Source organism: Drosophila arizonae, chromosome 2 (genome assembly GCF_054131065.1).
Source record: "Drosophila arizonae isolate 15081-1271.41 chromosome 2, UAZ_ARI_1.0, whole genome shotgun sequence".
NCBI classification, from domain to species: domain Eukaryota; kingdom Metazoa; phylum Arthropoda; class Insecta; order Diptera; family Drosophilidae; genus Drosophila; species Drosophila arizonae.
In genome coordinates, this window is record NC_142922.1 from 9,881,197 (window position 1) to 9,906,584 (window position 25,388).

Here is a 25,388-nt window from a genome sequence, read left to right on the forward strand (position 1 = left end):
GCTCTCTTCAATTGTGCAAATATATGTAAATATTTTAGTTAATTAATTTTCCGGTCAAGTGGCACCGGGCAATTGCCTGCATTATATGCAAATATAGATGTATGTAGATGGATATATCTGTATATATGTATTGGTGCATTTGATTTTGATCGTGCTTATTATTGGCAAGTGCATTTCGGTTCGATTTAAGTGCAATTTGTTAGCCTTGTACCTTGTAATTCTCATATGAATTGTTGATAATGAAAAGTTTACCGTTAAAAAACAAAATCAAGCCCTTGTCAGAGCTGAATATTTAATGCCTAATTACCTTATTTAATAGCTGTTTAATGAAATATTCAAAGTGTAAATGATTCAACAATAATTTGTCTAATTGAATCCATGATTTCTGCTCGAAGATAACTCGATGTGTACCCCATTCAATTAGCTGCAAGAAAAGGGTATAGCATCAGGCCAAAATGTAAATTCAACTTTGAAGTGGCGAAGGCTCTTATTATTTATTAAAGCACTTCAAAAGTTACAAAATTGTACAAAAATTTCACTTGAAAATGATGTTATTATGCAAGGCATATGCGAGCATTTCAGCAACTTTTACAGCAACAACAACAACAACATCAACTAGATGTAATAGTTAACCACCCCAAAGAAAAAAAAAAAGGCAGCCCATTTACGCTATTGAATTCAATTGGGGTTAAAATTTATTGAGGCGCAAAATATTCAACAAGCTGCAAGCAGAGCAGCGACCGAGAGCAGAGCAGAGCTGCTTGCAACAACTGCCACAAAAATGGGCTTCAATTTGGGCATCAGCCGTTGCGTAAAAAGGCAAATTAATTGAGCACCAATACAAGTGAAGAGCAGGCGTGCATGTGCATGTATTTGCATATGAAACTATATAGACATAAACATGTGTATGTGTAGATAACAGATGCGAGTGTGTGTGTGTGTGCTGCTTGTCAATCGAGGCACTTGCCACAGAATACTATGCAAATTTATGGAATTTCGCTGCAAACATTTTAATGCCACAAGTCGATGCAGCATTGTTCTTGTTGTTGTTGTTGCTGTTAACATTCATTTAACTGCTGCCTGCCTCCACATGCTGCCCAGGCGGCCAGCCCACTTGACCACTTGCCGCATGGGGGCAACAATAGCAACAACAACGGGCCATTAGTCATCTTTGGCTAAACGCTATTTGAGTTTTGCATTACAGACTCAGTTCGCCTTTTTTCTTGGCTGGCAGCAGGGCCGCCCGTTGCGCGGGCAGGCGGGCAATGGGGCTGGGTGGGGGCATGCAGCGGACTGATTAGCGTTTTGCATGCGAAATGCATAAATCAGCCGATGTAGTCGACCCACAGCAACAACAACAATAACAACAACAGGGAGAGCTGCAACAGCAGCAACAGCAGCAGCAGCAGTCGCCGCAGTTGCAATTGGCTGTGTCCATTGGGGCGACGCTGTTGACATTTTTATTGCCCGAGAAAATAGAATTTTTCTTATATTTTATTATACATTTTTTTCGCTCTCTTTCTCTGTTCTTTTTCTCTCACTCCCTTTTTAGTTGCCTTTTTTTTTTGCATTCAGATTGCTGCATAAATTTTGCGCTTTTATCGCAGCTAAATGGCCGCAAATGCTGAGCGCTTGATTTGGTTATAGTTAAATAAAATAAATAGTCAATAAATAACAGCCCGCTGAGTGGGCGAGAGTGTTGGGTGCGGGACGACATCGCAGCCAAATAGCCAATTCAAATTAAAGTCCAAGAGGAGCCATAAAACCCAGAGAGGTTTAAATTCCTGAAACATGACGTTGTGCTTAAAGGTTTACAGGCGAATAAATGAATAATTAAGACGGGCTTGCACAGGGTATTATCCACTTCAAGATATGCTGTAAAACATCCTGAGGGTATAAATTGAGTGGGTTAAATATATATATGTTTATGTATATATATTTCAATTTAGTTCAACTCTATGAAATAGGTAAAGATTAAAGCATTACGACTTGACTGAAAATGTTGATCTAAACTATTTATATTTATATATACTACATAGATACAAGTAGATACAAATACATAATAAATTAACTTTTAAATTAAAATGGTTCAAGTCCTAGAGAAACTTGAAAGTTGTGCGCTCAAGCCAAACTCGCTCTTGCTCTTGTCCGTATTAATTGTGACTAAAAAATCTATCAGCGGAGCAAAAGTTAAGGCGAAAAATGTAATAAGGAAAAGACTTGTACTAATTGGGGCCAAAAGCAGAACGAAATGGGTGGAGAAGAGTGAGAAAAAAAAAAAAAAAAACAACAGCAAAAAAACAACAAAAGAGCAACAAAAAAACAAGAACAGTTAGGAAAACTCTGAAATTATGAGCACGAAAAGAAAATAATAATTTTATTTTATGGCAGCAGCCCAGTTCGCGCGTCGCGCTTCCTGCTTGGCTTGGCTGCTTTCTTAATAGCCGTCAAGATTCTAAGAAAAAAAATGTTTATATATATATATAAAGCATGCGGCGTGGCAAGACGGAAAACCCTTTTGCAGGCTCCAAAAGCGCGCAAGCGTTGAGCTGTGAAAAGGCACAACAACAGCAGCAGCAACAACAACAACAGCTGCGACAAGGAGCTGCAGTCAAGTGAAGTGGTCTGTGGCGTCGGTGGCAGCAACAGCAGCCGCTGCCGCAGTAACACCAGGCAGCAGCAGCAGCAGCAGCAGCGGAGTCATCAGGTTGCTGTTGTGGCAAAAATGCGTTCTACTTAATGTTGCATGCATTTATAGCAAATATTTCCCATGCCCTCGCTGCACATGCTCGGGCTCACGCCCGCCTTGGCCAGCCCCCAATTGCTAATGATGCAGAGTCGGTGGTGCTATGCGAGTAGCTGCAACAGCAGCCGCTTCCTGGGCGCTCTTGTCATTAAGCTGTGCCACATTTACAGTTCTTGCCCGTTGGCTTAGTCCGGGACTCGAGTCGAGTCGAGTCGAGCCAAGGCGAGTCGAGTCTCAGCTTGGGTTACTGCTTTTCGATTTAACTGCTGATAGCTTTTGAAGTTAGAGTAAAGTTACGTAGTACACTTGGCGCACACTTATCTATCATTATCATCAGTAATACACACACACATGTGTGTGCATGTGTGTGTGTGTGTGCTGGCAACTTTTCTATTACACTGCAAACTGCACTTATCGTCATCGTCATCTGCAGCCGATGCGAGTCAGTAGTGCGTCCACTCTAATCACTATATGCATCAGCTTGATGGCATTAGTTGAGATGCTGCCGCTTGCCGTTTGCCGCCTCCTGCTGCCTGCCCCTCTGCTTGCCACTGCTCACTCGCCTGCCTGCCTGCCTGCCTGCCACTTGAGTTGTTGCTATCTCAGCTGTTGATGATGACGACTTGGCCTGGCAGCTGTTGAGTCTTGCCTTAGCCCAGTTGGCCAGAGCTGTGCGCCTTTGGTTTTTGTACAATCTGTATACCCTTGCAGCGGCTAGTCATATTACGATGTGAAATGTGTAACGCTCGGCCTAATGCGTCATACTCCTGATCTGTATCAGCAGCCGAGTTGTCAGAGACGTTGCTCTGTCGCTTCATCTGTTCTTTACAATGCAGACAAGTTCTTTAGTTGGCCAGCTCTGCCCATTATAGTGCCAGCCCATGACAGCTTCGTAAATATACAGACTATCTGATGGAACTACGTATATGATGATTATTAAACTATATTATCTTTACTATAACATCATATGATAACTGAATAACTTATTAAAAAAAAAAAAAAAAAAAAAACAATCATATATTTGATGGGAGATAATAGAAGGTTTGTGATTCAAAGATCTGTAAAACATTGAAAAATTCTTGAAGTATAGTCAATCACTGATATAGCAAATACAGCCCTAAAGAGTATTTAATATTCGCCCAAGCTTGAGCTACTCTCTTTTTTTTTTTTTTTTTTGTACTATTTTTCCTTAGGCTCTTCTTCGTAGTCGTCTCTTAATTTTTGTTTAATGCCCGCTTTTTCTTCTTCTTATTTTTGCTGCCAAACGCCTGCGGCCTGATTTTATAGAATTTTCTAATTGTTGTTGTTGTAGTTTTTCTTATGAATTTGCTGGAAAATTGCAATTTTATGTGCAGTTTGTTTAGCTGCGCCTGCGTCAATGTTATTAAAATAATTTAATTGCTTATTAAATCATTTTTTTTTTCGCTCATCCCTCTTAATCTGTTCTCTCTCTCTCTCTCTTTTTAGGTAAGTTTCTTGGCGAAATCTGGGCCGCATCCAATTAGTTGACTCTGGACTGGGCATAGCTTTATTAGCTATGGACCGCGCTGTCATATTAAATGAAATTTACAATATACCGTTAAAATTGCCAGTTAACGTACCTGGCGAAATTGCTCGGCAAGTTCTATAAATGTTGCAGCGTATAAAATCAAGTAAGTGAATCTAGACGGGTATATCTGACTGACTGGAGACTGAATTGGATGGAATGGGATTGGCTGAAGAGTGTTTTTAGAGATGATGAAAGTGGTTTCTGTAAAGAAAAGAGCTTGAATTTATATATAATATCAACTAATAATTATTTTTTGGGATACTATCTATCGTATACCAAACTCAGCCCAATATACTTCTTCCCAATTGAGATGCAGGTTATACCACAAACCTGACTTGTTTTGTGCTGCAGCCTTTAAAGCTAACTGCAACTGCAACTGCAGCAAAGTGCCGCCTGCAGCAGCCGATTTTGACACAATTTCACAGTTGGGCGGGCACGAATATAAAGAAAAAATCATGAAAAAAATCTGGCAAAATATAGTTATACATAGTTATGTATTATGCAACTAACATCTAGCATACCCATACCCATTTCACATTCCCATTTCCCATTTCCATTGCCGTTGCATTTTCCATTTCGCATTTTGTATTTGGCTATTTGTAAACAAATGGCGTCCATCCCTTGCAGGCGCACGCCTCAATGCACTTTGCACTGCGAAATAGAGGGAGACGGAGAGAGAGTGGGAGTGAGTGAGAGAGTGAGGGGTGAGAGAGATGCTATTATTTGTTGTAGTTGTTGCCAGCGTCGCTGTTGTTGTTACCCTTTTCGAATATGCAACTCCCCTTGTAACTGGTTTTTATGCAGGCCTGCACTCTCTCGAAATCGAAAAAAGGCTTAAAGCAAATGTAAACCTGGCAAATAAAAAAAAAAAAATGCATATTCGTAGAGCAAACTTTGGTTTGTGTCGGCTTCGGGGCTTAGGTGCTACCAAATATACCGAACAAAAAAAAAAAAAAAAAAAAAAATAAATAAGCAAAATTGCAGAGCTCCAAAGCACCAAGATTATTCGCTCTGTCCAAATGAACGTAGCAAAGTTTGTAATCGTTGCTGAGCTCAAATTTTGATTGATGCTTAAGAACTTCAGCTATGTTTTTTGCTTTGTTATTCATAGAGCTCACTTGTTGTGCTCAAGGAATTATAATTATGATGCCCGGAAGACTATACAGCATTGCAGACAGAAGCTAGGCAATATTTGCTATAGATACATAGGCAACGAGCTGAGGACTTATATAGTCTTAGCGAATGGTATTCTATTTTGATTCACAAGCTATAGATTACGTTTGCTTTGCAAATTTAAGTTATGTAAATATTATTTGGTTATATTGTTGAAATGCATTTTAAATGCAATATTTCATTAAATATATTTGGAAAATTTAAAAGAAAATAAATTTATATGAATTTTTTGTACTATATGGATATACACAAGTATGTATTTACTATATTTTAGTATTCATATAATATATCTATATATCAAATCGAGTTATAACCATTAATCTATATTTATATAATTGATTATTACACTTTGAACAAAATTTAAAAAATCTGTAAAAAATATAAAAATGTATTAGCTCTATTTAATCAGCTAGATGATGTCACTTAGAGCTCCCCTGTATTGCTAATGTAGCCTCTGAGTTATGTCTCTCCCTCTCAGTCGCTCCTTCTCTCTCTGTCTCTCTCTCCCTCTCTTGTGCCTCTTCTTGAATAAACGTGAATTATAAACTGCAGCAGAAATATGAAACGAAAAATAGACCCCACAGCGCCACAAAGAGCCGCGGCCATGACTGTTGCTCGTTTGGGCCATTGGCTTTGCCGAGCCGCTGTCTGCCCCGTTGGCATTGTCTTGCTCTGTTACCACAGCCGCAGCAGCAGCAGCAGCCGCAGCCGCAGCCGCAGTTGCAGTTGCAGTTGCACTTGGCGTTGCTTTTGGCGCAGCCGACTTTTTGGCCAATGCCACATGTAGCACAGGCAGCACTGCCACAGCCTGCGTGCTGCTCTGTGTATGCAATACAATAAAAAACAGGCGAGCGAGGAGAAGAATGAGAAGAAGAACGTTTTTAACAAGTTGTGCACATTGTTGGGCTACATGTTGCTACAATAGTTGTACATGGCATTTGCATACGTCCAGTTGACCTGATTCCTGCTGTGCGCTTTAGCTGCAAAAAAAAAAAAAAAAAAAAAAAAAAAAAAAAATAGAAAAAACTTTTCATATTTCTGTTTGATTTCGTTTGCGTGTTGCAACGAAGACAATTTTTTGTTGCTGCTGCAAGTTTTTATATGAAATTGAGTTTTAGTCGAAAATGTAATTTAAAAGTGCATTTGCCGAGAGTGGCTCAAATTAGCAGCTAACCCAATCAGGGCAGGGAGCGCGCGCAAGAGACCTAAACAAACATTGTGGAAAGTGTCAACAGCTCGGAATATGTTCGGGCTAAGCGTTTGGGCAAATATTTTTGATAAACTGATTTGAAGCGTCACGTCTTTCTTTGGGGGGTGTTGCTGCTGCTGCTGCCGCTGCTAATTTTCTATGACGGTGGAGAAGGAAAAGCAACAAGAACATGTAAATAAACAACAACTGCAAATGTTGACAACAAATAGAAATTTCTGAGCATGCAGCAACCACCACTCATTTGTTGCCCCTTGCCACACGCATCTTTACGTATTTTCATTTTGGCGACATTATTGAACTTCCCTCTGACTAACCCTAAAATTAAATACATACATACATACCACACATAGCTTACATATATAGATGTGATTTTCTATATACAAACGTTTGCCAGCTGTAGGCCGTGTCCAGCCATCAATACTTGTCTGCGGCGCTAATGCAGAAATCCTTTTGCACCCCGACTTCATTTGTTTTCTGTTTAACAGCATTTAGGGATTTCCATGCATTGTTCTATTCCACGATTTTCCTGTTTTGCACACACCCCAAAATGTTGTGAGAAAGGCGCGGGGATGATTAACAATTTATTGTGCTGCAATACCCTCACCCAATTGGGTATTAGACATTTAGCATGGGACTTGTCAGGCGTGAAGAAAATCAGGACATGCTCATTTACTTTATTGACTTTATAATCGTGTTATTATTATTTATTATTTTTAATCGAGGCATGCACTTTTTGATAACCCCCCTTATAATAAAAAAAAAAAAATTAAATAGAAGTATAATAAAAATGTTAAAATTAAAGAAAACAATAATTTTTAAAATAAATTAATTTTTAACAAATTTATTTTATATAAAAAAAAAAAATATTAACAAACTAAAATTGTCAAGGAAATATTTTTACATTTTTAATTGTTTGATATAAAGTAAAAAAAAAAAAAAAATTAATTTAAAAAAAGTAAACAAAAACAATAAAAAAAAAGAATTATTAAAAAATAAGAAAAAAATCAAAGAAACATTTCGGATATTTTTGGGAATTTTAAAAATAATTTATGATTCTCTGTAAAATAAATACACTACTCTCGAGTTCCATACAAGTTTTTATATCTTAAACTATGTTAAATATTTTCAAGAATTTTATAAAAAGAAGTTTTGCATTTATCAAATAATATATCATTATTTTGCCTACAAAAATCTTTCATTGATATGTCTATTTCAAAAGTGTATTTCTAATTCGTAATACTCGATTTTCTCACTGTGCTTTGCTTTGTCGCCTTTGTTTGACTGTATTGTTTCGGCCATCGGTAACTAATCCCATTCAAGTGCGCTGCCAATGCGCAAAGTCCTTTTAAGTCGCAGCGTAATAATGTCGTTCGTTGCCTTTTTAATGATTTGTCTTTGGATTAATTTGGCAACGGGGCAAACTTTTAGATACCTTATTTTATTTCGGGCCTGGAATTTAGCCTAACTGACCGCAACAGAACTTTTTCTTTTGCAATAATATTTGTTAATTTCGAGGGTTGTGTGTTTTTCTACACTGTGAATTTTTTGATGTGCAATGGAGTTTCGGCAAATCAGAGCAAGAGGTGGGGGGCACAAAAAAAAGGGGAGAGCAAAAGGAAAAGTCAATTTATAGCCACGAGCCAAAGCAGGCAGCCAAGTCACAAAAAGGCGAAGGACCATGGCCATGTGTGGGGGATCAGGGTCAGGACCGGGTGCCAGGGTACGCATCAAGTTGCCAATAAATCCGTAACGAATCCTTTGTCGCTGAGGCACGGTAACACGAAAGGATCTACGCTTCAATGCATTTCTGATGGACGTATCCGAGCGTAGCATATTGATGGCAACTTTTGCACATTTTACGGATATTGCACAATTCCCTGTGTCGCTCACTCTCTCTCGCTCTCTCTTTGAATGCCCAGAGAGCCAGAGATAGAGAGAGAGAGAGAGAGAGAGAGAGAGAGAGAGAGAGAGAGAGCGAGTAATGTAATATAAAATCAGTAAAAATGATTAATTACACAAGCCAAAAGCCGAACGGGCGTTATTTCCATTGCCACTCGAGCATATTTTTTGCTTCTTTTGGGGGTTTGCGCCGCCTTTTTTGATTGTTGCACTGGCAAAACACTTTTAATTGGCTTTTGAGCCATCGACAAAGTTACCAACGGCTCCGGCTAATAAAGATTAATTGTTTTTTAAAAGCAAAAATGTTGGCAATGCCGGTCTGAAAAAAAAAAGAGAAGAAGCAGAAGGGAGTGCGAGAGAGAGAGAGCGAGAGAAGAGAGGTGCAGACAGGCAGGATATGCCAGTTTATCTATGTCAGGACAGCAGCCATAGCCATAGCCATGGCCATAGAGCCACGGCTCTAGCACGCACTCAATTGGAAGATTAAATGCAAACCACCACCCGCTCCATGGAGCCCACTCGAGTCGCCACTCCACAGTTGGCCGTACGACACTTTAATTTTATGTTTTTGCCATTGCCATTACAATGTGTTATTGTGTGCCCGGCAAAATATGTGTGTCCTTGATGCCCGCAACCCACATTGCCACAAAGCTATGTGGCGGCTGCTACCGTTGCCCCCAGACCAAACCAAACCAAACCAGAACAGAGCAGAGCAGAGCTGAGCTGAGCTGAACGGACCAGAACAGACCTGGCCAGACCAGACCAGGCCAGACCAACGAACCATTCCGCATTGCGATTCAAATGCGCCGCTCATCCATTTTTGCGTATGAATTGCAAAACGCCGCACATATTTCACGTTATTGTTTGCCTGGCTGCAACTGAAACAGGGCAGGAGTAAGACTGGTAAGAGAGAGACAGTGAGAGAGAGTGGGAGAGAGGGAGAGAGGTATTGGGTGCCAGCGGCAGGTAATGCAGCCTTTACCCTCAGGCTGGCGTTGCCCGTGGCTCTGTGGCTCAGTCATTCCAAGTCGTGCCACACATTTGATATATGTTTTGGTGTCGAGCATGAGTTAACTGTGTCACAGGCATCGTAAATTTTCGCAATGTTGCCGTTAGTAAAAGGGGCACGCAGAGAGACAGAGAGGGTGCGAGGTGGCTCAGCTGAGCGGGAGAGAGAGATAGATAGAGGTGAGCTGACGAGACCTGCAACAGCTCGACTCGAGCGGTTTGAGTGAGTGCATTAAAATTGCTAGAAATAATCGTTAAATGATGAAGTCTTTGTCCCAGCACACACACACACACCCATACACTTGTAGCTATATGAACTCGTGCTGTCTGGCAGATTCCAAATAATGATATATGTATTTGGGCACATTTTTGGGTGGCTGCCTTAAATCAGAATTGAAGTGAGTTGTGAGTGAAGATGCGTCTTCATTAGCATTGCCCACGTGTTGATTAATGTGTGTGACTAAATGTAATAGAGCGGGAGCGAGTGCCACATAGAGTGGGATAGAGACAGACAGAGATAGAGTGAGAGACGGAGAGAGAGAGAGAGGTAGTTACATATTTTGTTGTAATTAGCTGCAGCAATTGCACTTTGAAGTGCTTGTCAACTGCGCGACTGTCAAGCGAGGCGGATATATCAGCTGCCTATGTGTGTGAGTGTGTGTGTGTGTGTGTGTGTATGTGTGTATGAGTCTCTCTCTTTCGCTTTGTGTGCGTGTGTGCATTTGAGTAGCTGCCTGTCATGAAAAATGATACATAAAATGCGCTGCAGGCTCAAGGCAAACCCAAAACACACAGGCAACAACGCAGTCACGGCACCGCAACAAGGACAGAGACAGAGCGAGAGAGCGAGAGAGGGCGAGTAGCAGCTAGAGCGAGATAGCGGCATTGGGACAGCTGCCTTGTCAGCCTTATGCCTTTGGGCCCTTTTGTTTTATGCCGCCGTTGGCCTTTGTTGTGTCGCTTGTCTGCCAACTGAGCTGAGAGGGGAAGTTCACACACACATACGCACACACACACATGTATATAGAGTATAATTTCGTTTAATATTGTGCATTTTATTTGTGTAATTGTTGTCGTCGTCCTTAGCCAGCGTTGTCCGTCTTCACTTTCCTTTTTCTCTGCTGCTGCTGTTTTTTTTTTCCTCTTTTGGCTTGTCAATTTTTCATTTCAACTGAAATTTCATTGTGTAGCGCGCGTGGAGGATCGGTTTACAGTCAGAGCTGGGCCAGAGAGAGAATCGTGTGGGTATCGGCATAAATTTTTGGCTGCCATTACCTTGAATCCTGTCCAGAATCTTAACCTCCCGCTCTGCCACTCTGCCTCTCTGTCGCTCCCTGTCGCCTGTCATATTGTTGTACGAAGCAGCGCCATGACATTCTCAACTTTAATATATATGGTTCCTTTATTCTTGCATATACATATATGTCTGTTTGTATATATATTTTATCTGATCGTGCGTCGTTTGCAGTCAGTTGGAAAATTTGTATGCGCCGTGTGGTACGTAATTTTCATTAATGGATCGTCTTTTATTTTTATGGCATATGCCGCAGCCACAAATTCTAGACGACAATTCAAGTTGATGGCGCAACCAGCTAATCAGAATGATGAAATTTCCATCTTATCCCGCGCTACCTCGCCACCTCTCTCCAAGTCTGTCTCTCCCTGTCTCTCTCTCTCTCTCTCTTGATTTCGATTTTCGATTTTATGTGCGCGTTGCCTAATGTGTGTAGATACGTTTTATTTTTAATGTGAAATTTGAGCTACTCTGTGGCCATTGTGTTGATGGTTTTTTAAGTAATGGAAGTGGCATTGATTGGACATGTTTGCAGCTAAGGGTCTGACAGGTATAGATATAGATATAGTTTAAAGGCTAAAGATGCTGTACAGAGTCGCCAGAGAGAGAGAGAGAGAGAGAGAGAGAGAGAGAGAGAGAGAGAGAGAGAGCAGAGAGAGAGAGAGAGAGAGAGAGAGCCCACTGAGCGGAAGGTATCAAATGTTGCTTTCGCAGCTCAACAGAGTTGAATCAACATATAGTGACATATGTATATATAGAGATATTGGACTAATGTAAAATAGTTTTTGCTTCGCATTTTTAGTAGCTATTTTATTTTTAATACGACGCATCCATTAAGAGGATATCAAATTCTGCTTAACTCTAAGATAATTCAATATTTTAGGAATGCTCATAAGATCTTCCATATATGATCATAATATATATAGTTTACCATCACATGACTTGATCTGTGAGAATTAAGTATGCACATAAGAAGCTGTAGATGTTATCGTACTGTAATTTCCATGTGGAAACTATTTTGTCTAAACTTGGAATACAATTTAACTGTTTCGAAATTTATGGCTTGTGCTTGGCTTGAATTCTTAGCCAAGGTTAAAGTGTTTCGATTCAAGCTGGATTGGTATTGCCCCCCGCTGTAGCTTTTTAGACCAGCTGCCAGCCTCCTGTGGTGCGTGGCCGACCGCAACGCACTTTGTGATCATTAATCAAGGCCCACTTAAAGTTAAACGCTTACGAATTGTATCGCCTCGCACGATTTCAACGATAACGATTTCCGTACCCTCTCTCTCATTCTCTCTCTTTCTTTGATTTTGGTTTTATTTTATTTTGTATATATTTTTTTTATTATTAATACAATGCCGTTTGGCTTTACCGTTCCCATAAATTTCAATACGCATGCGGCTGTGACACAATGCGCACAAAACTTCCGATGAAATCTCAATAAGCCAAATGGCTGATCCCCATTCTTCCAGAGTCCCCCTTCCAATATGCTATCTCTCTCTCGCTCTCTCTATCTGTGTTAGCTCCATTTACAGCTCCCGCTCGGGCTGCCACTTCCAATCCTACACACACACACACACACACGCATCCACATCCACGCGCAGGCGAAGCGGAATGTAAATTTTGTCGCTTCTCTGGAATTGATTTATATCTGTGGCAACGCCGCCGCCGACGACGACGACGGCGACGGCGACGGCTTGGTGTACTCCACTCTACTTTATTATTCATTGGAAACACAAGTCAATGACAATGATGATAATGACGATGATGGTGATGGAGATGATGATTATGATGATGGGCATGGTGCATGGAGCAAAGTGAAATTATACAGAAACCGGCAAAAAACCATCATAAAACTGACTCAAATTCAAAGTTAAAGCCAGAGCTTTGAATTTCAATTAATTGGACTGCGATTGGGCTGGAGTGAAGGGGCGTGGCGTGGCGTAGCGTAGCGAAAGGGGGATAGATGCGATTAAATGTGGGCATTTATGGGTTAATTGCCATTGTTCGGCAATCAGCCGGAGATGGAGCCGCTGCCAAAATGACGAGAACGAAAAAGATGCTGTAAAAAATGTTTTATTTGCCTGCGCCGAATTGTGCTGTGATTTATGTGCCGCGCAAATTGCATAGGGCAAAGAGACGGACGGCGGAGCGGGCAGATGACGAAGACCCAATGAAGGAGATGGCCCCGGCCAATATGACACATTGACAAAATGCTAAATACCCGAAATTGATCAATAAAAGTTGCCGGAGTTGAGTCACTGCTCATAAATACCCTGTAGAGGGCGCAAGGCAGCGGCAGGGTGGGCTAGGCTAATCGAATATGAATATGAAGAAATCAGAATTTTAAAGAAACATTAGTGATATGGAGTAGACTGAGTGGGGTTGACTCATTAGGGCAGGTGGTGGCAACTCTGGTTGGAGAATTTCTATATTTGTTGCTCTCAGCAATTTTTACAGAGTATATTGGTTTGAGTGCTTGCTCAATGGAGCATCTTGAATGAAGGCTTGTTAGCCAAAGCTTAATTAATGAATGAATGAGCAAACGAGCTGCCTGCCAGAGTTTACTTTTTACTTTAATTGAATGCTTAGCTATAAATAGAAACATGTATATAGGAGTGTATGCGTATGTCTATATACTTGTATATATTCCCAGGAATTTAATAAATATGCAATGTATAACAATGCGCCAAGCTAATGGACCACAAATATCACATTTTTTCCGAATCGCCAACTATTGCAGGTTGACACCGACGATACGGGCTGGAAAAAGCAATAATGCAATTATTTTATCGCCACTCTGTTGGTATTTTAATATGTCGGCTATGCTGGTATTTTATATACATACATATACATATAAAAATGTATATGTATATACGTTTTTTTATGAATATTATTTTGAAGCACGAGCATTAAAGTCAATGGCGTAATAATAATAATAGTTGCACTCATAATAATAAAAATAAAATTGTGAAAATAGCCATAAGCACTCGGATGGCTGGCTCGCTGGCTGTCCGTCCGTCCGTCCGGTTGGCTGGCTGGCTGGCCCAGTAAATTGCCCGTCCGTCTGCATAAAAATTATAGCTGCATTTAAGTAATTGTTGCAACTGATGACAACGTCGCGTTGCATAGCTGCCTGCATCGCCATGGCCATCGGCAACGCCATCGCCATCTCCATCGTCATCTCCAGTGGCAGGCAGCAGGCTGCAAGTGCCTGTCAGTTGCATTGACAATGAAGCGTTAAAATACGCAAAAAATCGCATGCTGCCATGGCAGACAGAATGAGAGCCAATGCTGATAGAGACCGAAAGAGGGAGAGTGAGAGAGAGAGAGAAAGAGAGAGAGGGCGAGTTGAGGGGGCACTTGCTGCAAGTGCAAGGGGGCGGTTCGGGGTCGGGACTTTGGTTTGATCAACTGCTGCAGCACGGCGACAAATTGAAGTAGCCATGGACAAGCCAAAGACCATGCAGCCGGCCAGGCAGCCGCACAACAGACGGTCATAAAACATGCAGCCCCTGCCAATAAAATTTTATTAAACGCCATAAAAATATTTATGAAATTGGCGCAAAGCGTCGTGTTTATTTGCCTGTTGTGCATTTTAAAATAACGCGAAAATTATGCGCGAATATCGGAGCTGATAATGCGCCAAATACCAGTGCCATGCACCAACATAATGAGATGCATAACTATTAACATGATTGTCAATTTGAATTCGACTTTGATTGAGGCGCATTTCATAAGCCTTTAAAGTGCGGAAGACCTGCAATTGCAGCTGGTTTGATATCGTTTTATAGGTCTTTAAATTGCATTTTTATTGAGGAGACGCGCTTTTGGCTTGAGAATATATTTTAAGCCTTATTGAAATCAGATTGAAGTATGAAATGAGGCAATTATCATTCAATTAGTCACTCAATAGTTTACTATCTTGGCCTTTCAATGAGTCCGTTTATCATTGACAGTCAGTTATTACCTCACTGATGAGGTAATATGTAATTTGGACAGTCAGTTTGGTTAATCAATCATTGCATACGTGGATCTTTCAGTGATTGGGTCAATCAGTAAATCGTTTGTAGAGTCAGTCTGTCAATTACCTGTTAAGTTAATCAGTCAATCGGCCAATCGAATAGATTGATATTAATGAGTTTTTCATTTTAAGTTCGTCAATCAATCAATCATTCCCATATTATCCGTACTCACAGTTACAGTTATTATTCAATCAGTCAATCAACTGCCACTTTCTTATTGCGAATCCGTCAATCAATCAAGCATTCCCATATTATGCGTACTCACAGTTACAGTTATTATTCAATCAATCAATCAACAGCCACTTTCTTATTGCGAATCTGTCAATCAATCAAGCATTTCCATGTTATGCGTATCAATCAGTCTATCAACTGCTAGTTTCTTACTGGACAGTTAGTCAGCTGATCAATCCGTTATTCTGTTGTTTAGTCAATCACTCAACCACTTAGTTAACGCTTACATCTGTAGCAGTCTGTCAATGCATTCGATCCCCAGTCTGTCAATGCATTCGATCCCCAATCAATTTCACTGATTGACCATCTTTATCAGTCAATCACCCAACCGATCACTCGACTGACTCAGTCAAACTGCTCTAACTCTTTCATATAGATGGAATTGTTGTCGATTTTGCTTTACTTCATTTACATTTCATTTGACAATTATTCCTGTACAATAGAACTTTTTGGATCTTAGATACACTTCAGTTGAACAGGAATTCCGCGACATATTGGATTCGATCCCTTTGTTAAATTATGCCGCACACTTTCAACCGACATTAGCTCAGCGCTGGCTCAATTCAATTTCCAATTGAAAACTCTCACGCACATGCACACACACACACGCACACCCAGCTGATAAGCTATCCTACAATTTGGCTATGTCCCATTTTAGCCGTGATTGCATTGTAGCTGCGGCACGCTTCATTGCATGCCACATAAAGGTAATAGACGGCTGAATATGGTGGTTGGCTACAGTTACCCGTGGGCCAGCGGTTGCACCACTTTGACAGTTGAGCGCATTTTCGATGCTTACTTATTTCATTTAACACACGTAAAGAGAGAGAGTGAGAGGGGGGAGAGGAAGAGGGCGAGGGCGAGTGAGAGAGCGGAAGCGAGTGGGGGTGATTGAAATTGCGTGAGTGTTGCACGTGTCGTACGTTGTCAACGGCAGTCGCGCTGAAGCCGCGCATTGAATGCCTGGGCACAGCATATGGCAAGTTCATATGGATATTGAGAGAGAGAGAGAGAGAGAGAGAGGGAGAGAGACAATCAGGCGAGGAGCAAGCTAACTGGCAAAAGGAGACACAGAAATCATTTCGGCCGTGCAGCTGCCAACGGTTCAATACTCGCACGCAATTTGAATTGACTAATCCAAAAAGCATATCTGACGTTTGCTCTCGCCTGTTACTAATGACTTGGCACTTTACGCAACACAACAGGACATCGTTGCGGGCGCGAGAGAGAAGGAGACAGAGTGAGTGAGAGAGGTGTAGGGCAGGAAGGAAGGATCCAATCGAATGGCGAACGCCGAAGCTGTGGCAACCTGTGTTCGCTTATTTTCAGCTTTGCTGTCAGGCATTTGTCATATTTCTGTCAAATAAGCGCTTTTAATATTGATAGCTGCCGCTGTTGCTGCTGCTGCAGTCGACTGTCAACAGGATGTTGGCATCAGCGCGTTCCCCAAGAGAGCGGACGAACTTTAGCTTTTGCCGCAACGGCGCGCGCGCCGTGTGCAATCAGGCGTTTTATGTGAGCGGCTTAATTCGAATTTATTGCATTTCATTGGCACGGCGATTGGAAGCGGCCCAGCCAACTGGGCTGGGGCTCAGCACCACAGCCACTGCTGTCCATAATGAGCCGCGGCAAGTAAGAAATATCAGAAAAGAATTGAGCAGGGTGGAGGAATGGGTGGGGGGAGCCATCAATAAAATAAAGACGAAGCATATGTACGGGACTTTTGCTCAGGCGTTAAGAAAAACTGTCGAAAATCAATGCCCACATTGCCTGATGCATGATGATGATGATGATGATGATGAAGATGTTGTTGCTGCGTAGTTATAGACTGCCAAATAAATATTATGAGGGCATATCGCACATTATTCATTGTTTAAACAATGGCGATATTATCGACGGTTTCGTTCCGTCGTTGCCGCCGATGACGAACCAGATAATGATGATGATGAAGATGATGATTTATAAGCGACTATTAAATAAACTGTGGCCCCGTTTGTTTGCATAACAAATTGTAGAAAACACACGCAGACAAAAATGTTAAATTATCGGGCATTAAACATTAAGCAGAAAACACGCTTAAGGCACCAACAAAAAAAAAAAAAAGAGTGTAGATAAATATAAAAATATGTATATATGTGAAGCCACCTGCGCTCTGGCCACCCGCTGCTCCTGACCTGCGCTTAAATATCGCCAAAAACAAAAAGCTACAAAACAAAGAAAAAAGAAAACGAGCGACAAACAAAAAATGATATAAATTTATAAATTTTTGACTTGGACTTGTGCACAGCTTTAGGCATTGCCAATATTCACACACACTCACGTGTGTGTGTGTGTGTGTATGGCAAAAGGTCGTCCGGCTTGTGCACAGCGTGAAACTTTTGCTTGGAGAGCCCAGCTACATCTCAGAGAGAGAAAGAGAAGGCGTTCCAAATTGCAACACTTTGGGTTTGGTCTTATGCACACCCAAAAGCTGACAAAGTGTTGGCAGTTGTGGATATATACATATATGTATATATATGTACGCATATATATGTCCGTATGCATGTCGATATTTAGGTGCAGTACCTGGTTGAAAATTAAAAAGCTTTTAGAATTAATGAGTTCATTGGTCAATGGACATGAATGCTCGGTAGAACAAGAAATTGGACATAAATTTCGAAAGTAAACATGAGAAAATATATTTCAATTATTAAAATATTGTTATGTATATAACACCAATAAATGAAATAATGTACAAAAAAATTATTCATTTATTTATTATATTTTCTTTGCTTATTTTGAAATACATATTTTTTTTTATAATTTTTTTATTTTTTTAAATTTTTATTTTAATTTTATTTTTGTATTAATAATTTATAAAAGATATAGATTTTTCTCTAAATTTTTTTATATTTCAAAAATTATTTTGTACGCAATATATATATTTGTTTTTGTATAAATATTTTATTTATTTATTTTTATTTTTTTGACTGCCCAAAGTAAAAGTGTGGGAATAATTTTTAAATTCAATATATATGTATATATACAAACAAATTTCTAGCCGTGACTTACCTACGCTACAATCTTTAAATCAAATCTATGTATATCGTATATCATACATATACTATCGTGCACCACAAAGCTTCCATTTAGTAGCGACTACTGTTTGCCCACAGCGACTTAGTAAATATCAGCTAAAAACGTGTCTTCAATTAGTTACGACTGACTGATCATAATATCTATAAATTATCTACCGAGGCAAATCAAAGTTTATTAAGTGTTTGCCTAAAAGGTATACAATTTGTAACATAATTGAATTGTATGTTAATTTTTTTTTTTACACTCGTTTTCCCTTTAACTGAACTCTTGAGAGCTCAACTTTTTTATGTTTTTGAAGAAGTTTGAAGAAGAGCTATATAAAAGCAATTTCCATCAAAGTCAATGCATAGTCTACATTTTGATGGTATTCACTTTGTAATACACCCATATCGTAAATGAAATAATTATATAGTCTTTTTCTATTGTGGGGGCGCGCCCCTTTTTGTAAATGGTTAAATGCCTTAATGCTCTATCAACAAAATGCCACAAATTGTGGCGCTGTCAGTGGCAAAGCGCACCGCAGTGCCGCACCGTGTTCAAAACTAAAACCCTTTCACTTCCGACCTATTACCTATGCATTTTTCTATCTCTTTCTCTCTCTTTCTGTCTCTCTCTATATATATATTTAGTTTTTTTTTTGGGTCAAAGTTTGTCAGCGTTTGTTGTTGGCATTTTTGGTCTTCCCAAATGTTCAACGCCAACGCAGCAGCGCGCGGCAAGGGGCAGCAAACCAAATTTAATGCAACATCATCGATGCCAGCAACAACAATAAATTGTTGACTTGTTGTTGGCTGTTGGTTGTTGGTTTTGTGCAGCAGTTGTTGCCTTCATTCACAATGGAGATTCGTATTCGTTTTACTCGTGGGCGTCATCCCAACGCATTATGTTCGAATTGATACGAATTCTTGTTCGGCTATTCTCCTCCTTTTTTTTTCTTGTTTTGTTTTCTTGCCTTTGTGTGCTGTGGCAAGTTTAATTTGTTTATAGCACGTCCGTTTGTATTTAAACGGTGTCAATTCAACAGAGCAAGCCCTATGCAGATCGTGTTGACTTTTGGCCTTAGAGCCAGAAACAATTGTGAGAGGTGGACAAGGCGAGACCAAATCAAATTGAGCCTCAATAACTTGGGGCAGGCAAATTTATATTGATGTTGTTGCTGTTGTCGGTTGTTTGGTTGTTGGTGTTGCAGGTAACGTTTATTGCAACACGTTGCGGCACCGCCAACAGCTGTCAGCTGGCAGTTGGGCCACGCTTTATCTGCCATCTGCGGCGCATGAACACGCGGCGTATGCGCAATTGCCATTTAATTAAAATTGTTTGCACCGCTTCGCCAATTGCCCGGCCACATTATATATATAAATATTTGCTTTTTTTTTGCGCTTGCCTCTTTTATTATTTAATTTTCCTTTTTGGTGTTTTTTTTTTTTGCGTGCAGGTGCGCAACGGAAACAACAACAACAACAGCAGCAAGAAAATGTTCACACGCTACGCGAATTGGGCTAATTAATATGCATAACTCGGACGCCACGCACTTGAGTATTTAATTATTGTCATTAGCTGAAGGGAGGGGGCAATTGTTGTTGTTGTTGTTGTTGTTGCTGCTGCTGGCCAACTGGCCAACTGGGAGGGCAGGCAATAAACATTAAAGAGAAGCAAATCAAATTATAAAAATTGAGAGACGGATGAGAAAAAGAAAAGGAAAAATAAAACGCAAGAACAAGGCGTCTTCATTAATGATAGGAAATAGGCCGCCGCCGTCAGTCAGTCAGTCAGGCAAATAAAAGTGAAATACATTTGACAACACCAAAAATTTTCGTTTCAGCCAACTGCTCGCTCAGCCGCTCTTGGCCACATTAATGCCAATGGCTAATTAACTTGTTGGCGAGCTCGTAAAATAGTTTGGCCGCTCATCAAGATAATAAAGGCCAGCGAGCGAAGTTTTGTTTGCTTTGTTTCTTGCTGTTGTTTTCTCTACTCTTCTCTTCTTTGTTTTTTGTTATCCTCCTGTTCGTTGTTGGTTTTTAGCCGCCTTTAATTGCGTTAAGAGTAAACTGAAAAAAAAAAAAAAAAAAACGAACAAGGAGTGAAGTGTGTGGAAGACTGAATACACTTTGAATTAGAAGAGCTCTTATAATAAAATTAAATATATTATTTAGGCCGCATAGAAGAATTAGTTTATATATAGACTGAACTTCTGTTATTATATATGGTATATATATGGTATATATGGAGCAAGTCATATTTGAGATCTTTCGAGTCGTTTCTTCATTGTCGTAACATCATAGTTAAGGCTAAATATAGCCATATCCCGCTAAAGAGAGATGAGCATTATTTTCGCACATACTGTATTTTGAAATAAGCAGATATCACTTTAGAAGCCGAACTTTTGATCTTTTAAGTAGGCTGTACTTTGCTTTATTAACCCTCTAATCTATGCTGGGAGTTGAATAATTTCTATTTATATATTAATTTATAGATATTTAAGCATATACACAAAATGATTCATATATAATATAAGTCTATTTATATTTGGTTGATTTCTAGAAGCCCAATATTTATATTTAATGATGCAACGATATATGCTTAATATGATAAAAATTTTATGAAAATATGTTCAATCTACGAAGATACCTTCGATAGTCTATGCCCATCTATAATTATCCAAACTGATGGACTGCAAATATAGCCAGATGAATGCATCTGTTGATATTGTGGGTTAAAAAACAACAATATGACTACTATGCCATATATGTATCTCTTCGTACTACCTGCTGTCCGACATAGTTGTTACGCCCTGCTGCAAAGTGTATGGGACAGACATCAAAAGCCGGCTAGCCATAGCGTCAGCTGCAAGTCGAGCAGGTCACATATCGCTCGCTCCGCAAAATGCCAGCGAACGGCTACTGCTGATGTCGCGGGCACTGGCGGTGGCTGGAGTACAGCTGGGACTGGGTCTACATGTCGTCGGTGCAGGCACTTTTGGTAATTAGATTCTCGAGTTCAGATAATGAACGGGGCACATTAAAATTTTACAGCCACATTGCAACTGATTGCGGGCCACGAAATTGAAAGTATTCAATAAATTAACTAAAAGCCAACTTAAATGTCAAGACATGTCAAGCGAGGGGTAGGGGGCATGGTTGCCGCCCCTTATGACAGTAATATACAAAAATAATAAATATGTATGTATGTCCGTCCGTGTTTGCATCGAGCCCATTTTAATTAAGGCTGCAATTGTGCAATAAATCGAAAGACATTTGCCAGCCATAATTGGCAGCTGCACCTGAGGCTAAACACAGTAAGACAGACAGCTCAGTAATTAATTATATTTTTTGGACTTTAACGTACATTTAATATGTAAAGTTGTGTGTTGTCGGAGCGCTTTGATAAATGTATTTTTAAAGCTATTTTAGCTTGAGATATCTTCCCACATTTAAGTCGAGAGTGAATAATTTGTTGTTTTTTGAAAGTTATTGAGGAAGCTGTGAGTTTATAGCTTTATCTTTGATGTTATCTGTGGATAAGGCTTTTATGGAGCATTCTTGATCATAGATCCAGCTACATATGTCATCAGTGAGAAAGAACTTTAGACGCAGAAAACAGATTCTTTGGATTTAGCAAAATGAACCAAGTCTAAAGATCAAAGTAAGGCAGCGTAAGAACACCTGAACAGGTCTGAACACCTTTCTACTATCTGCGACCTGAGAAGCTCTTCACTAACTCACTTAAATGTAAATTTATATATAAATTATATACGAATACATACATAGACCTGTCTGCTTTGCTTGTTGTGACTTAATGTTTTTATGATTTGACTTGATGAGCAAATATTGCAGAAGAAATTCAATTTTTCTGCTCATTCGTTTTCCTTTGTTTGTCTTTTTGTGAAAGCTCAACTCAACTCTTGACATCTGCTCGACAGTTTTATTGGTGAATAATTGTGTATAATTAAACCATTTGTAAGGCACGTCGAGCAGGCATGATTGATCTATTCGATGGCAATGTGAAAATGAAATAAAAACAGATGCCAGAATGAAACAACAACAATGGCTAGTGTCAAAGCGAGGAAGGGAGTGGGAGAGAGAGACTGAGTGAGGGAGGGAGGGAGACTGGAGCACATAGGAATTACTTGTGTGATGGTTGCCCTCTTCTTGGCGGTGGGGGGATTGGGCGTGGCATGGCGTGGTAACAGAGCGTGGATTATGGCAATGATTGTTGTTGTTGTTGGCGTTATTGTTGCTGCTGCCAACCGCTAAAATAATCCATTAAAGATAAACTAAAAGCAAACACTAAACTCTTGTGCTAAGGCAAAGCAAACCGCAGCGCACCCACAAGCTGATAATCAATCATTTATCAATAAGCGACGGCACACGCCCAAAAACTGCAGTTCATGTTGCTGTTGTAGTTGTAGTTGTTGTTGTTGTTGCTACTGCTGTTGATTGGTTGCTCTAAGCTTTTAGTTTGCGTTTAACGCCTCATAGATTCTCTAAAGCGCCAAGGCGTAGGCAGCTCAGCGTGTGAATGGGTGGAAGGGGAAGGTGAAGGGGCAGGGGGAGGGCAACTCCTGCCCACATGGGAGACGACGTCAGAGTGTCTATGATAAAGTGATGTGCCTGTAAGTATGTGTGTGTGTGTGCGTATGAGTTAGTGTATGTGGGGGCATACATTATATGCTCTGCCCGATAAGGCGCCGCCAGAATGTGAGAATTATTGACTGTGTGCGTGTGTCTCTCACACACACTCCCTCCCTCTATCTGCGTGTGTGTGTGTGGCAAACGGAAACCGCATCAGCTGCCATTGGTTTAATTAATTTTCGAGAATTTTGATTTTGATTTGCAGCCGAAGCGCTGCAGCTATTGATTTGAAGTGCTCCACTAAATGGTGGGAAAATGCTCAAATCTTATGCAAATGCGGGCGAACGTTGATTTAATTGAAATTGATGCAATGCCTTAGATATATCGATGTATATATGTGTGTATATATGAATATAATTGAATATAACTAAATGATTGTGGTTTGTTCTCTTTCTTATTTGCAGCATGCAACATAATGTGGCACCATCAGCAGCAGCAGCAGCAGCGCAGGCAGGAAATTTGAAAAGCGCGTCGAGGCATGGGAAACTGCAAAAATGTGAGATCAACTTCCATGTGTCTCTGTGTGTGTGTGGCATGCGGCAATGACTTTTAACGAGAGCATTTAAAACAATACGTAAAGCTTTAACCTAACGGGCTAAGGAAATTGCAAGCTGTAAGCAGCAGCAGCAGCGGCAATAACAATAAGAAGTGGCAGAAGAAGAATAAGAAGAGCAAGGGCAACAGCTGTTGGCACAGCGCGTTTGGCACGTGACGCGGCGCTAATAGACGACCCCGTTTTGTAACGGTAATTGGTGGCACACACGTGAGCGCCCATCAAATCATTCACACACACACTCACACACACACAGGCATCCAGCTAGCTGGCCAGGTGTCAAAATGGCCGTTAGCAACATTGTTTGCGAATGGCTGCGCGCCCTGGGGCTAGCGCAATACGCGGAAAGCTTCCTGGACAATGGCTACGATGACTTGGAGATTTGCAAACAAGTCGGCGATCCCGATCTGGACGCCATTGGCGTCGATAATCCAGCCCATCGACACAAGCTGCTCAAGAGCGTACGCTCGCTGCGCGAAAAGGGAGCTGCCTCAGTCTATTTCATGCTCAACGATCCCAATTCACTCTCGGGCAGCATGGAGATCCTGTGCGAGACGCCGCCCAGCAACGAACTGGAAATGGTGCTGGCCGAACAGCTGGAGACGGACGGAGTGCGTCTGACAGCGCATCCATATTCAACACCGGTAAGCGCTAGCAAATACATATATATATAGATATAGATATGTGTAGATATAGATGTAAATATGTATATACATACATTATATAAGATGCCACTGATTGGCAGTTAAAATGAGCCTTGGGCCTTGGCCCGTTGATTAGCGCCGGCTGCTGTGTTGCACCACCCGTGGCGCAGCCCGAGCTGTCAACTGCATCATGGTTCTACATGGCTGTCAGCTGCGCCCAGACCCCGGCCTTGCCTTGCCTTGCCTTGCCTGGGCTCGGACAGCTACTCATCAAGCTAACAACAAGTTCACAACTTCAATTCGCTCGGCTGCGGCAATGCTCAGTTTTCATTAAATGTAGCTCACACCAGACTCGAGCTAAAATCTATTCAAACTCTATTTCCTGGCAGGTTGAAGCAGCTTTTTATGCGCTACGAGGTGTAGTCAAATGGGGTATATTAGTTGGGCCATTATGAGGAGCTGAAGCTAGAAGTGTTTAGATTTTATATTTAGTTTAATTATTATTTATTTGAATAATCTTTTTTATTAGACTTATTTTTTAAGATAAGATCTCTGCCAGGTATTTTCATAGACTTGAGCTCATCTCATCTGCTCACAGCTGCTTAGAGCATTAGCTAGTCGTGCATTGATTTGACGCATTGTAATAGAGAATCCAATTGCAAACAAAATTGCGAAAACTTAAAATTGTTTTAAATTGCGCTCAGGTGCGCCCTGCTCTCACCTGGCAACGGCTTTTGCCTTTTTCGTTCAGGTTTGGTTCTCTTTTTTGTAGTTTTAAGTGGAGTTCAGTTTTGTAGCCACCCACAACAAAAGGTGGTGCAGCTAAAGCAAAAGCCCGACAAACTATTCAATGTCAGTTTACATACTTAAATTAAAATTCTACGACAAGCAAAGTGCAAAGTAAGAGTGAGTGGGTGAGAGAAAGAGAAAGGGAGAGAGGGAGAGAGCTAGGGTTAGAGCGTTTTCCAAATGTCAACCCGGTCCCACTTGACAGTAAAGTGGAGCACATTTAAACGGTGGCCCCGCTGTCCGGCCACAGTTGCTGCCCCCTCTGCAGTCCGCGTTGCCCCTGCTGCCCCTGTTGCTGCAGCCTGAATGGCATTTGTATGCAGCTTTTGGCTTTGGTGCCGTCTCGAGTGTCAGGATGTTGGTCCATTGTTCTGCCGTTACTGGGCGGGTTTTTGGTGCCGTTTTGCAGGACGCTCAGGTAGAGAGGCGACATATCATGTGCCGACATTATATGTACCAAAAGGCAGCGATGCGTCGCATTTGCGCTGCGGGGCCAAACAATTGGGCAGCCAAGGCACTCGTCGAATCATTTGCTAAATTTTTTCTTTTTTTTTT

The 25,388-nt window shown here is 40.8% G+C and overlaps 1 protein-coding gene across 7 annotated transcripts in view; it reads left to right on the plus strand.

Annotated features, from left to right (window-relative positions):
- The window catches only part of SKIP (Shal K[+] channel interacting protein), a 173,973-nt gene that overhangs the window by 23,800 nt on the left and 124,785 nt on the right, over nt 1–25,388 (plus strand). For all 7 annotated transcript variants that reach the window (XM_018007008.2, XM_018007017.2, XM_018007048.2 and 4 more), the window contains exon 2: nt 23,252–24,044. In XM_018007008.2, coding sequence (XP_017862497.1) covers nt 23,685–24,044 — 360 coding nt within the window. In that variant the 5' untranslated portion in view covers nt 23,252–23,684. The remainder of the gene's footprint in view (nt 1–23,251; nt 24,045–25,388) is intronic.